Here is a 12337-nt window from a genome sequence, read left to right as displayed (position 1 = left end):
CCATTAACTCGAGAAGCATGGTCCTAAACTCCTAATGTCTTTTTCCTTTTTGTTTTTGTATTTTTTTTAATTCTAATTAGATTTGCATAGGATGCTTGTCCACTTATATGCATATGATCAAATTGAATATAATCCTTAGTTTTAGTTTAAATTGTTTCATATAATGTGTGTTGAATTTTATTTAGAAATATTTAAAAAAATCATTGTCACTATTTGTGTTAAATATTTTGTTTTTTTAGTTCTTTTTCTAATTCCTAACATGTGTTTGATATATATACAGGCCATGAATAAGTAGGATGAATGTGCCATGCTCCATAGATGCAAGAACTATTTTGAGATATGACTTCTACCTGTTTAACTTAAAGAACGGTCATATAATTTTCTTTCTTTTCATCCCATAAACAATATGCATGTGATCAGAGTCCATTTCAATATTTTTCATAAAAGAAATAAAAATATAACAATATACAAACAAATAAAAGAAAATTAAAAACAAAAGTAAAAAAGAAAATTAGAGTTCAATGATAAAAGATTTTAGAATTCAATGGCATTTAGGCTTAAAAGGTACACCTAAATTATTTCTTGGGAGACTTTAGAATTTAAAACTAAATCCTTTTAATAATGTACATTTTTAGTTTGTCTTTTATTTTTATGATATACTTGAGTTTAGAACTAAATAATTTACAAAACATAACCCTGCGAGTACTAATATTTAATGAAAGGAAAAGAACTAAGTATTAATAAATAAAATTAATAAATAAAAGCACTTGCCTATTAATACGTGCATATGATCAATAGAAAACCATATATAATAATATGTTTCTAGAAGTAAAAAGTAAACACAATAAAATTAAATAAGTACTTCTATGGAGCATAGTTTATTCTTTTATTGAATAAGCTAAGTAGGATCTTAAAACTTTACCACTTTGGGTTCCTTTTAGGATTAGGAGTCATTATGTTATTATAAAGAAAAATTCCTGTTAACATATATTTTTTTCCTTTAAGTTTTCTATCTTTTGTTAATGATTAAACCACTTTAATTTACATAAAAAAAATAACAAATTTATAAGCCACCTCAAATTATTTGTGCACGTGTATAAAGTAAAAATTAACACTATTCACCTTTGTGTTGCGATATATTTCTTAAATTTATAAACAATTTTTTATCTAATTTTGTATGAAAATGACCAAATCAGTTCTCACACAGAAAAAAAAAATTAAAATCTAAAAATTGAAGAATAGATTTCAAAACGGACAAGATTTACCCACTCTGTGGGATTATACTGGTTGTTGTTGTCATTTAATAATTTTTTAAATATTTAATACTTTCAAATTAAAGAAAAATTTGAACCATATAAGAACTCCTAATATTTAGAAATTTAATATTGAGTAAGATTTTACTTATATAAACATAAATTCTTTCCTTATTTGAATTATTATTTTGGGAAATTTTTATTCAATATTTTTACAATTTTCCACAAAAATAGTAGTATTTAAACGACTCAGTATACAAATCTTCTGCCAAAGAGAAACGTTAACCAATAACATACACAAATTATTCAAAGATCAATAAAAAAATAAATTAAAAGGTTTTCTTATATATATATATGATTTTTTTTAAAAACCTGTCAAAAAAAAAAAAAAACTGAAAACGTGGATTTTTTTTAAATATGGAAAATGGATTTTTTTGTTAAATATGGAAAACTTGATTATTTTTTAGAATGCCTTAAAAAATCTTGATATTCATGATTTCATTTTCTTAGGACACTTTTATTTTTCAAATAAAATCTGGATTATTAAAATTAAAAAAATCAAAAGGTTGTTTTTCTTGTCAAAATGTGAAAAAACTGAATTTTATAAAAAAAAATTGGAAAAAATAATTATTTTTTTAAAATTTGGAAAACCAGATCTCTAAAAAAATGGATTTTTCATTTATTTTTTTAAATAATTCAGTTTTTCATATTTTAAGAAAATACACATTTTTAAGAAAAAAAAAGTTTTCCACATTTTTATGCTTCTCACTCTTCCAAAGAGAGTGAAACACACTCTCCTTGCCACGTCGGTGCTATCTCTTGCCACATCAACATTTAGGGGGGTAATTATTCTATTTTTAAAAAGTTTAGGGAGGTAATAGATCCTAAGAAAAGGTAAGGTGTGTCGTAGCAACTTCGGATATAGTTCAGGGGTAATGTTGTCTTATCCCTAGAATTTATAAAATCTTCATTTAATAATTTTATGATATTTAGGAATAGATGTTTATTTATTCCTCTAATATCTAGGCCTTTTAAATCAACTAAAATTCTATTTGTTAGATCCTTCCTTATTCGATTGTATTTATAATTCTATTTGCAGTAGTGATTTTGGTATTTACCTCGAAGACTTAGAGTTTGTGTAAGAACCGAATTTGATTAATATCTCACCATTAACCAATAGATTTGGATTTAAGTCATTAAAGGAAAAACTAATTAAGAACGGTATACTTTTGAGAGTTTGGATTTAGAAAAAATATTAATTATCAATATGCAGGCATGAACTTTTTGCCCTTCACTAAGAGACTATGCAATAGACAAAACTGTCATTTATTGTTTTTCTCAAATTATTGTTTAATTATTTTTTACCTTCTAAAATTATACTTTTTGTTGAAAATAAAAGATTATTTATTTAGAAATAGACATTTAATTACTTCTCAACATTTAGGAATTGAAAACCAATTAAATTAGGAGTCCTCATATTTTTTACCTTTTTCAAAAACTTTCCACGCAAGATACGTTTCAATGCAAAATATTGTGAAAGTTTTGTTCTACCAAAAGATCAATTTTACATTCCTTCTTGGTGTACAATATCCGTTTTTCTTTTCTTCACTACTTACAATTCCTCTTTGGTTTATGATTCTTGTTGTTGTGTGTGTACTTGAATTTAAATGATAATTTTTAATTGGGATCAATTTTGGTTTAGTCTTCAAAAAATTGCTTTTAAATGTCTTAGAATAATTGTGGGAAGAATAGGCTTGGTTTAGCACTAGAAAGAATACTTTCAGAAACATTTGTTGCATTTTTTTTCTAAAAAATAATTGCGTTAGCTTTTTGGAGAACCTATTTTTTACTGTTTTGATTTCTTTTTACGAAATCGTTTTCTAATAAAAGCTTTATTTGCTAAGCTATCATAGTTATTTTGTACTTTTACGTTTGTGGTGGCTTAGAGAGTAATTGAAACATTAACATCCTAAAATTATTCATCTTTATAAATCTAACCAAATGTTTTGAATGTTTTACTTAGGTTAAATTTTAGAATTCTAAAATAAAAAATATTTATAAAGAAATTATAGGTTGAATAATATAATAATCGATCTAAAATTTATAAGGATAACTAATAATTATTGAATTTAGATGCCCGTGTGATTACCATGGTTGAATAGAATAGGGTCGTGAAATTTTAGCACCCTTGTAAAATGAGTAAAATCACTACAAAAATATAGAAATTACCGAGTGATAAATTCTGTAGCTAAACAATAAAATCTGTCACTAAATTCAATTTTATTCTTGTTCAAATTCCTCACATTAGTAAATTTATTGTTCAAGTTGACAAAATTCTTAAGTATAAAGATTTGTGGTGGTGAAAAAAGATTAGATATAAAGCAAATTTGATTACACTATATATAATGTTAAATGTCAAATTGGTAAAATGCAAATTTGAAGTAACAAGGATGAAATAGTATAAAATAAAATATATTCGAAATGAATTGTTACTATTTTTTTGTTACACTTATTCTAACAAATGAAAATTCTCAATATTCTTTTATATATTAAGTTATTTCACTACTAAATAAACATGTATTATTGAGAGAAAGTTAAGCAGTAAAATTCGTCACTAATCCTATTTAGCGACGGGTTATTAGCAACCTATTTCAATTGTTGCGGAGAATCCGATTTCTCAGTCTTTTGGTACAATCTCTGATTTCCTCTTAAAAGGCAGTTATGAAAAGTATGACTTGCAAGCATCTGTTATTAAAAAAAATCAAAAATAAAAAATAAAAACTTTTAGCTACGATCAATTTAGCAACTGATTAATGACAAAGTTCGTGGCTAAGTCCAATTATTTTCTATACTATTTATTGTCAAATGATATACGCGTTTTGATCACGCGCAAAGCGTGTTCGCTAGACTAGTTTTTATATATATATCCAACAAGTAAAAGTGGATAAAGTAGAAAAATTTCCAAAGTAGAAGATTCAACCAGCTTAAGCCACGTGGCATATCATAATGATCGTGAGTCAATCAAGTAGTTTTACTGGCATATTTTCCTCGTGAACCTACGAAACACAGAATCAGATTTCCAACAGTTAAACAAAATCAAAGTGAAGAATTTGATACCTGGCACTAATGTCCACACACTCATCGTGAAAGAAAATAAATTAATTAGGAGGCTTTTTTTTTTCCTACACTTTATAATCTTAAAATATAATCTCTCTTTCATTTAATATACTTTTATTTACTCCCTCCGCTCACTTTTATTTCTCCACTATATTAAAATTAATTTTTTTTATTTTACTTGTTCACTTTTGAACAGACTTTTTTTTTCTTATTTTACTCTTAACATTAATTACTCATTTTCAAATCATTCTTCAAATCCAATGAGACTATACACCAATTAATATGAATATTATAGTAAAATGCATACTTCATTTATTAATTCTTAAGTGCGTGCAAAGTCAAAAGTGAATAAGTAAAAGTGAATAGAGGAGTATGAGTTACTCCCTTCGGATAAAAAAAAAATTGTCCACTTAGCTTTTTTTTCTTGGGTCAAAAAGAGTGTTCACTTATCAAATCAAGAAAGAATTAATCTTATTTTTTCAGATTTGCCCCTATTAAGTGTTATATGATCAAATCTCAATGCCTATTTAATTAAGGGTAGTTTAGTCAAATTATCTATTTTTATCTAGGAGTTAGTATTTTTTTAAGAAGTGTGCAAATGGCTAGTGAACACTTTATTTTGATCAGGATGGAGTAGTATTTTTTCATAATTGAGATATTTGTAGTCTTCAAAAACATGAATAAAATGGAATAAATAGTGACGGGTAAAATGAAAAAAGAATAATGAACTTCCAAAATGATAAATAATTTGAGATTATAATTTTTTAGAAAACACAACATATTTTCCTCGCGAACCTATGAAACATAGAATCAGAATTCGAACAGTCTGAACAGAATCAAATCAAATCAAATCCGAACAACTAGAAATTCGAAACGAATACAAGAAAAAAAAACGCTACAAATATACCACATCAGTCATCACATTTTCTCCATTATAGAAAAAAAAAATCAATCTTTTTAAGCTCATTCTCAAGTGAAGATCAGATCATCATATCAATGGCGGATAACAAGCCGAAGCAGGGATTAAGAAAACCTGTTTTTGTGAAAGTGGAGAGTTTGACACCTGGCACTAATGGCCATACATTAATCGTCAAAGTTGTAGAATCGAATACTGTGTTGCAGAAAGGCCGTTCAGTTTCGCCGCATTTACGTAACACTCGCATTGCTGAATGCCTCGTTGGTGATGAAACCGGCACCATCATCTTCACTGCTCGTAACGATCAAGGTAAATAAAAACGGATGAATTTTGTGTGATCAGTGTGTCTAAAATACAGAGAAAAGACACTTTTTTACAATTATTTTACTACTTTTGTTAATGTGCTGCAGTAGGACTCAGAAATCTGGAATTTTGCCTGTTTTTATACTGTGATAGATTAAAGTACTGTTGGGTGTCAGTGGCGGAGCCAGGATTTATGTCAAGGGGGTTCAAAAATATAAAGAAGTCATAAATGAAGAAGCTAAGGGGGTTCAACGTCTACTATATATACATAAAAAATAATTTTCACCTTATATATACAGTGTAATTTTTCGCCGAAGGGGGTTCGGATGAACCCCTCGGCTCTATCTACGTCCGCCATTGTTGGGTGTACGAATAAAGTACCATATTGGTAGCAGAAAAAAAAAGAGTTATTTATAAGGAGTTGGATACTTAATGATATGAGGTCTTTTTGGGAAAAACCGTGCAAGCTTGGCCCAAAACGGACAATATCACATCATGTTAAGAGTACCTTTAGACCGTTTTAATTAGCCCAACATAAAGCTCCTTAATTATTTGTTTTTTCTTTTTAGGTGTACTGTTATGAGATTACATACAAGATAGACCTAACAAATGTGAAGTACAGTGCTTTGTTGATCAGTGCATCTAAAATACAGAGAAAAGACATTTTTGAATTAATTTACTACTAGTAGTAATTTTGCTTTTCTCAGGCAAAAAACATGATTTTTTTTTATTTTTTTTTTGTGAATGTGTTGCAGTAAGGCTCAGAAATCAGGAAATTTGCCTGTTTTAATACTTTGATTAGGCTATGGTTTACATGTACTATTTATGAGTTTACATACAGGAGAGGAGAGACCTAATATATATATATATATATATGTAGCATATGAAGTACGCTACTTTATTCGTTTAGTGTAGTAGTAGTTTTTTCATTGTTTGTCACTGAAGCTTGTCAGAGTGTTGATTGTTGTGCGATTTCCGTTATGAAACCCTAGGGTACTGCTGGTTTTGAGAGGTTGGTAAATCGATTTATTCGGATTTTTCAACTGATAAAATCTCTTTTGATATGGCATGGTGTATTTTGAATTTTCCCTGGGGCAGCGATATTTCTCTCATTTTTATGCATGCAAACTAAATGCAGTGATCCGCTCCTGCTTCCTTAAACCTATAAGCAGTTAACTTTACTTAGGAGTTGTTTGGACATGATTTGGATATCTTAAATTATAGTTTCTCTTATAGCATAAAAACCCCACAAGTTGTGAAAATCATCAAAACGTTCCCAATTCTTATACAATCTTACCAAATGAGCAAGTCATATTTCATAACCAAATTAATACGCTATTAGAAGGCCTTTCTAAAAAATACAACACCAATTGATCAAACTTTAATTCAATAAAAATGAAAATTTAACATGAATAATAATGATGTTGGTAGACATATATAAAGGTAGACATAAATAAAGGTCGGTAGACATAAATAAAGGTTAGTGAAAGTTAATGAGGTTAGTAAATGGTCGGTGGAAGTAATTGTTAAAGATATCTACCAACTTATGATTTTTTTTTAATTTTTTTTTTACTATGGGTCAAATTTTTTATCTAAATTTTTTAAAACCATGGTTTCAAACTGCATGTACAAACGCCTACTTATATCCTGTATCTACTCCTGCTTCCTGGCTTTTTCGTTTATGCTTTGATGAAAAAAAATTTGAAAATTATACGAAATATGTCTGGCATAAAGAAAGGCAGACTGAAGATTTTTAAGTCAGGGGGATAATGAGTTTCATCATACTCATTACATGGTCGAAGGCAGTAGATTTGCACCCATTGTCACTTATGAGTTGCCTGAGTTGCCTCCATTCCCTAGAATTGAGTTTTGCGTTTGAATGTAGTATGATATCCACATGATATAGAACGGGATACCAACATTTTCTCGCGTATGTAACGATTAGAGGACATTGTCATTGGTGCCAAATTAAGTATTGTCCTTGTTGAATGGGGGTTGTGTGATTTGCATTTATGAATGAAAGTGAATAGTATGTAGAACTTTTTTAGCAGTGTTGCCTACTTGATATAGTGGGTTACTGGTTAACCTTTTTGTGATTGGAGATTCAATCATATGTTCACTCCCATGTCCATACCTTTCTCTTTGGCTTCTTATTACGTGAGGCTTGGACTCAGTTTCCTGTATTCCTTCTCTGGAAGCTGACTGTAGGTAATTGTGATGCTTAGAATCTAGTAAATGCTTCTTGTGACATGGTGAGTTGGTGACTGACGCCCCAATGACAACAGTTGTAATCATTTGGCTCCTAAGGTAGCAAAGTTACTCTTCAGGTAAGATCTTTGGGAGTGAGAGAGTGTAGAGAGGGACATGTCGTATGATCATAATTCCTCAAACAAGTTGGAGACAAGCAGCTAACCTTCGTAGTTGAAGATTATATGGCATTTTCTGGAGATTACCCATTCTAGGGAATTGTTTAAGTTTTTGGCAGCTCCAGAAACGCATTTAATAGCTTATTTGACACACGACCTAAGTTTTATGCACTTAAATCTATTATATAAGGTTCTAAATGTTCGGAAAGAGAAATGGTTCTCTGCTCGATAGTAATTGGTTCATGTAAGTTCGAAACATACATTTGCATGAGATAACTTCTTGGATCACAAGTTTTGACTCTCTACAAGGTGTCTAAGAAAGTTGTTAAGGACTGTCCAAAGTCAGCTCTCACTGCATTCTGTGAAGTGAGATAATTGGGCTGAAAATTATGCATTTTAATTGTGGTTATGTTCATGCACTAATAACGTGAAAATGTTAGCTGAAGACTGGTCCATATTTTTGGACAACATACCATCATTGATGGAATTTAAGCATTCTCTTTGATGTCCAGGCTTTATATTTCAGCAGAATTTCTTTTTCCTACTTTTAACTGGTAATTAGTGGATCAAGAAATCTGAATCCTTCTATTGTTGATACTCATCTGTGTTTTATGAGATAATTATATCGTGCTTGACTGTTCAGTTGATGCTAAATTCATTTCCTTCTCCATTCTGAGCCTATAACATCTTTCCATTACTAATTTCTTAACTTACTACTGCTTGGTAGTGCTTCTTCTAATTTTAGATTCTCTTTTGTACGTTCTGTGCCTTGACCTTCTCTTGTTCTGTTTACTTATTCTCTGATGCATACGGATATATAACTTTATAATGTCTACATACTGTAAACTGTGAAGGCATCTGGAAGTACGGTCCACATAATTGAAATTATGTCTGCTTCCTCTCAGTGGCGGATCCAGGATTTTCACTCAGGGTGTTTGGAAAAATAACTGGACCTAAATATACACTGTAATAAATGTTTAGGGTGTTCAAAAGTTAATATATGTACATGAACACAGAAAATTTACCCGAAATATACACTATAATTTTTTGTCCAGGGTGTTCGCCCGAACACCCTGGCCTCTTACTGCATCCGCCCCTGCCTCCTCTTATCCCTCTCTATCCCTCTACAGCTCAACCAATCTGACTTTACTGGCCATCTTAGCTACTTTTTTCATTCTAGATGATGGTTATTGCTTAAAATACCTTTATAATATGTGGTTTTCTTTCTTCTTGTATTTACTAGGATTTGTTTAACCTTTAACTTGATTTGTGGTTAGTTGATCTGATGAAGGCTGGTGCTACCGTTATCCTTCGGAATGCCAAGATTGACATGTTCAAGAACACCATGAGACTAGCTGTGGACAAGTGGGGACGCGTTGAGGTGACTGAACCTGCTGCCTTTGAAGTGAAACAGGGTAACAATCTCTCCCTTGTTGAGTATGAGCTAGTGAATGTGGAGGAGGTGAACAAGTAGTAGTACTGTTGTCCTATATTTTGTTAAAATAGTTGCTTCCTTTGGGATGGGAAAGCACTAACTTTGAATATGGTAATATTTTGGTTAAGGGAAACTCAGGAACTCTTAGGAATCAATGGTGTGAAAAAAACTACTTACTCTAGTATTTATGGATATTTTAACTTTATAGAAGTCTTACTTATAAGTGTGATGGCTTTTTATTTGAGAAAATGATCAAAATGGCCCTTAATATATGGGCTTTGGTTCATTTTTCCTGATGGAAATGGTCTTTAATGTATTCCAAAAGGTTAACAGTTTGGTCCTAAGTCCTATAAGTAACAAAAGCTGCCAGTTTTGCTGTCAGAATCCACAGAGCCCTCGGTACGTGCAGCGCACGTGATCTATCAAATTTATTATACTATATATAAGCATGAGTTTGGAAGTGATTTCGTCGTCTGCCTTCAACTCATGTAAAAAAAAAAAAACGTGGACTCCATATTTTAAAAAATAGGCAATATAAAAAAAATGTGGACCCCATATTAAAAAATAAGTAATATCCATTCTCAAAGTATCCTCCATTAAGTCAATAATGGTGATTAATTTTTCATAAGTAGTTCTGAATATATTATTATCAAGCTTCATTTTTTAAAAGTTACTATTACAATTGATTACATTTTGTAGTTCCATGGTATATAAGCATGAGTTTGGAGGTTTCGTCGTCCACATCCAACTCATGTAAAAAAAAAAAAAGTGGACCGCATATTTTAAAAAATCAAGCAATATATATATAAAAAAACGTGGACCCCATATTAAAAAATAAGCAATATCCATTCTCAAAGTATCCCCCATTAAGTCAATAATGTTGATTAATTTTTCAAAAGTAGTTCTGAATATATTATTATCAAGCTTCATTTTTTAAAAGTTACTATTACAACTGATTACATTTTGTAGTTCCATGGGTGATATCTTACCTCATCAACTGTAATTCTATAATCAAATTAATTGAATATTGTTACAACTGATAAAATAAATTACTCGGACGTTTATTGCAGTACTGTTTAATATCCTAAAAAGAAACTAAGATGAGTATTACATTCTCAAAAGGCATTTTCCTATGTCTTAAGTTTCTAATTATATACGGAGCACCATAATAGCCATAATAATTTATTAGTACATACTTATGATAGGTTAAGTAAAAAAAAAGGGTAGAAATCTTATACCGCATCTATGCCCATGTTATATGACACAATATACATAATCACCATATGTATAAAAAGTATCACGTTTTGAGCCTAGGGGAATGGTAGTTCAAATGATGTTTCCGTATTTAGAAGTAGTTAAAAATTCAATAAGTTTTGAAATTCTGGTTCAAATTTGATTAACGCGTAGTTTAAAAAGTGTCTATTAGCCTTTTTCTTAAATAAAGTCATATAAACTGAAACAGAGAAATAACATCATGGCACAAATTATTGAACCCGTGCCCCCAAAATTTCTATCTTTACATACGTGACTTTCAAGAAATGTTGTAGAATATATCAATTCTTTTTATAATTGCATAAAAATAAAATTATAAATATACGTTGAATAAAATTATAAATATATGTTAGGCCCGTGCTGGCACGGACTCTGGTATCTAGTTACAAAATAAAGATCAGTTCTTTTATTGTTCAGTTCGCTTTTGAATAAGCCCGTTAACCGGTTTAACCGGAACCAGACCGGTAACCGGTTAGGGACCGGCCGGTTTTCGGTTAAAAAATCGGAACCGTTTAACCGGTCCGGTTCAAAGTCTCCAAAACTTTTTTGTTTTTTGTTTTTTTGTATTGTAGGTATATTTACATATGTTATACAAGTTTATAAGTAAAGTTTAAATATTTACTGACTAACAGGCTAACAGCAAGTCAGCAATACAGAATATACGTGTATACATATATATATATATATTAAGTTATATGCTTAAGTTATAGTGTTATACTACATATACCTAAAATACAGTAAGAATATACGTATATATATCAATATACTTAGGTTATATAACTTATATATATATATGTTTAAGTATACTATATATACTTATAACTTATGTTATTTATAGCTTAATTTTTTTCTAAGTTTATAAATTTGTATATACGTATACATACATATATATATATATACCTAAAATATAATAAGAATATACTTAAATATATATATATATATATATATATATATATATATATATATATGTTTAAGTTATACTTATAGTATACTATACATTATAAGTATATTCTTAATATATTTTAGTTATTTTTCAAGTATATAACTTTCTAGTTTTTATTTTTAATATGAACACAAGTAAATAGAAGAAAGTTCAATGAGCCATATATTTTATTCATTCTTGGATAACATTTATTTGCAAATTGTAGTTTTTTTTAACTTGCAAATAATACATGAGCTGTACAGAAATAGTAGAATAATAAAATCATCAATTTTGAATCATTTCGTTAATTTCCCCCATATCATATTCGGTCATGGAAATATCTTCAAAGTCTTCCATTTGGTCCGGTCCACTAGCTATCAAATCTTCAATTTCTTCCTCTTCGCCTTCCTCCGCTTCTATGTTTTGGTTACGTCGCTCCGATCTTATCCAATCGCGAATGCACACTAGTACTTGCAAGCTAAAGCCGGATAATGAATGTCTATGGTCTCCAATTTGCTGTCTTCCTTGGCTAAATGCGCTCTCCGAAGCCACAGTTGATACTTGAACCGTAAGGATAGCTCGAGCCATTCTTGAAAATACCGGATAACTTGCCTTGTACTTCTTCTACCATGCTAAGACGTCCAAGTCATCCAGTTCCTTGATATCCACATTTGGCTGCATCAAATAAAAGTTATATTCATCAAAGTTTGCAGTACAAGAAGAAGTTGGCTGTGAATGTAAAACTTTTAAACT

The 12337-nt window shown here is 29.9% G+C and overlaps 1 protein-coding gene across 1 annotated transcript; it reads left to right on the top strand.

Moving 5' to 3' along the window:
- Window positions 1-5282: 5282 nt before the first annotated feature.
- Window positions 5283-9613, top strand: LOC132628877 (uncharacterized protein At4g28440-like). Its single transcript, XM_060344634.1, has 2 exons — window positions 5283-5595; window positions 9233-9613. Exons 1-2 carry the CDS (start codon window positions 5367-5369, stop codon window positions 9427-9429), a joined length of 426 nt encoding a protein of 141 aa, XP_060200617.1. The 5' UTR covers window positions 5283-5366; the 3' UTR covers window positions 9430-9613.
- The last annotated feature ends 2724 nt before the right edge of the window (window positions 9614-12337 follow it).

This window comes from Lycium barbarum, chromosome 1, assembly GCF_019175385.1.
Source record: "Lycium barbarum isolate Lr01 chromosome 1, ASM1917538v2, whole genome shotgun sequence".
NCBI lineage: Eukaryota > Viridiplantae > Streptophyta > Magnoliopsida > Solanales > Solanaceae > Lycium > Lycium barbarum.
This window is presented reverse-complemented; position numbering and strand designations above follow the sequence as displayed.

Excerpts from the sequence above, each read along its gene's own strand:
- LOC132628877 (XM_060344634.1), top strand. The coding sequence starts at position 5,367 with ATGGCGGATAACAAGCCGAAGCAGGGATTAAGAAAACCTGTTTTTGTG. Across the intron at positions 5,596-9,232 it reads CACTGCTCGTAACGATCAAG|TTGATCTGATGAAGGCTGGT; the intron begins GTAAATAAAAAC and ends ATTTGTGGTTAG.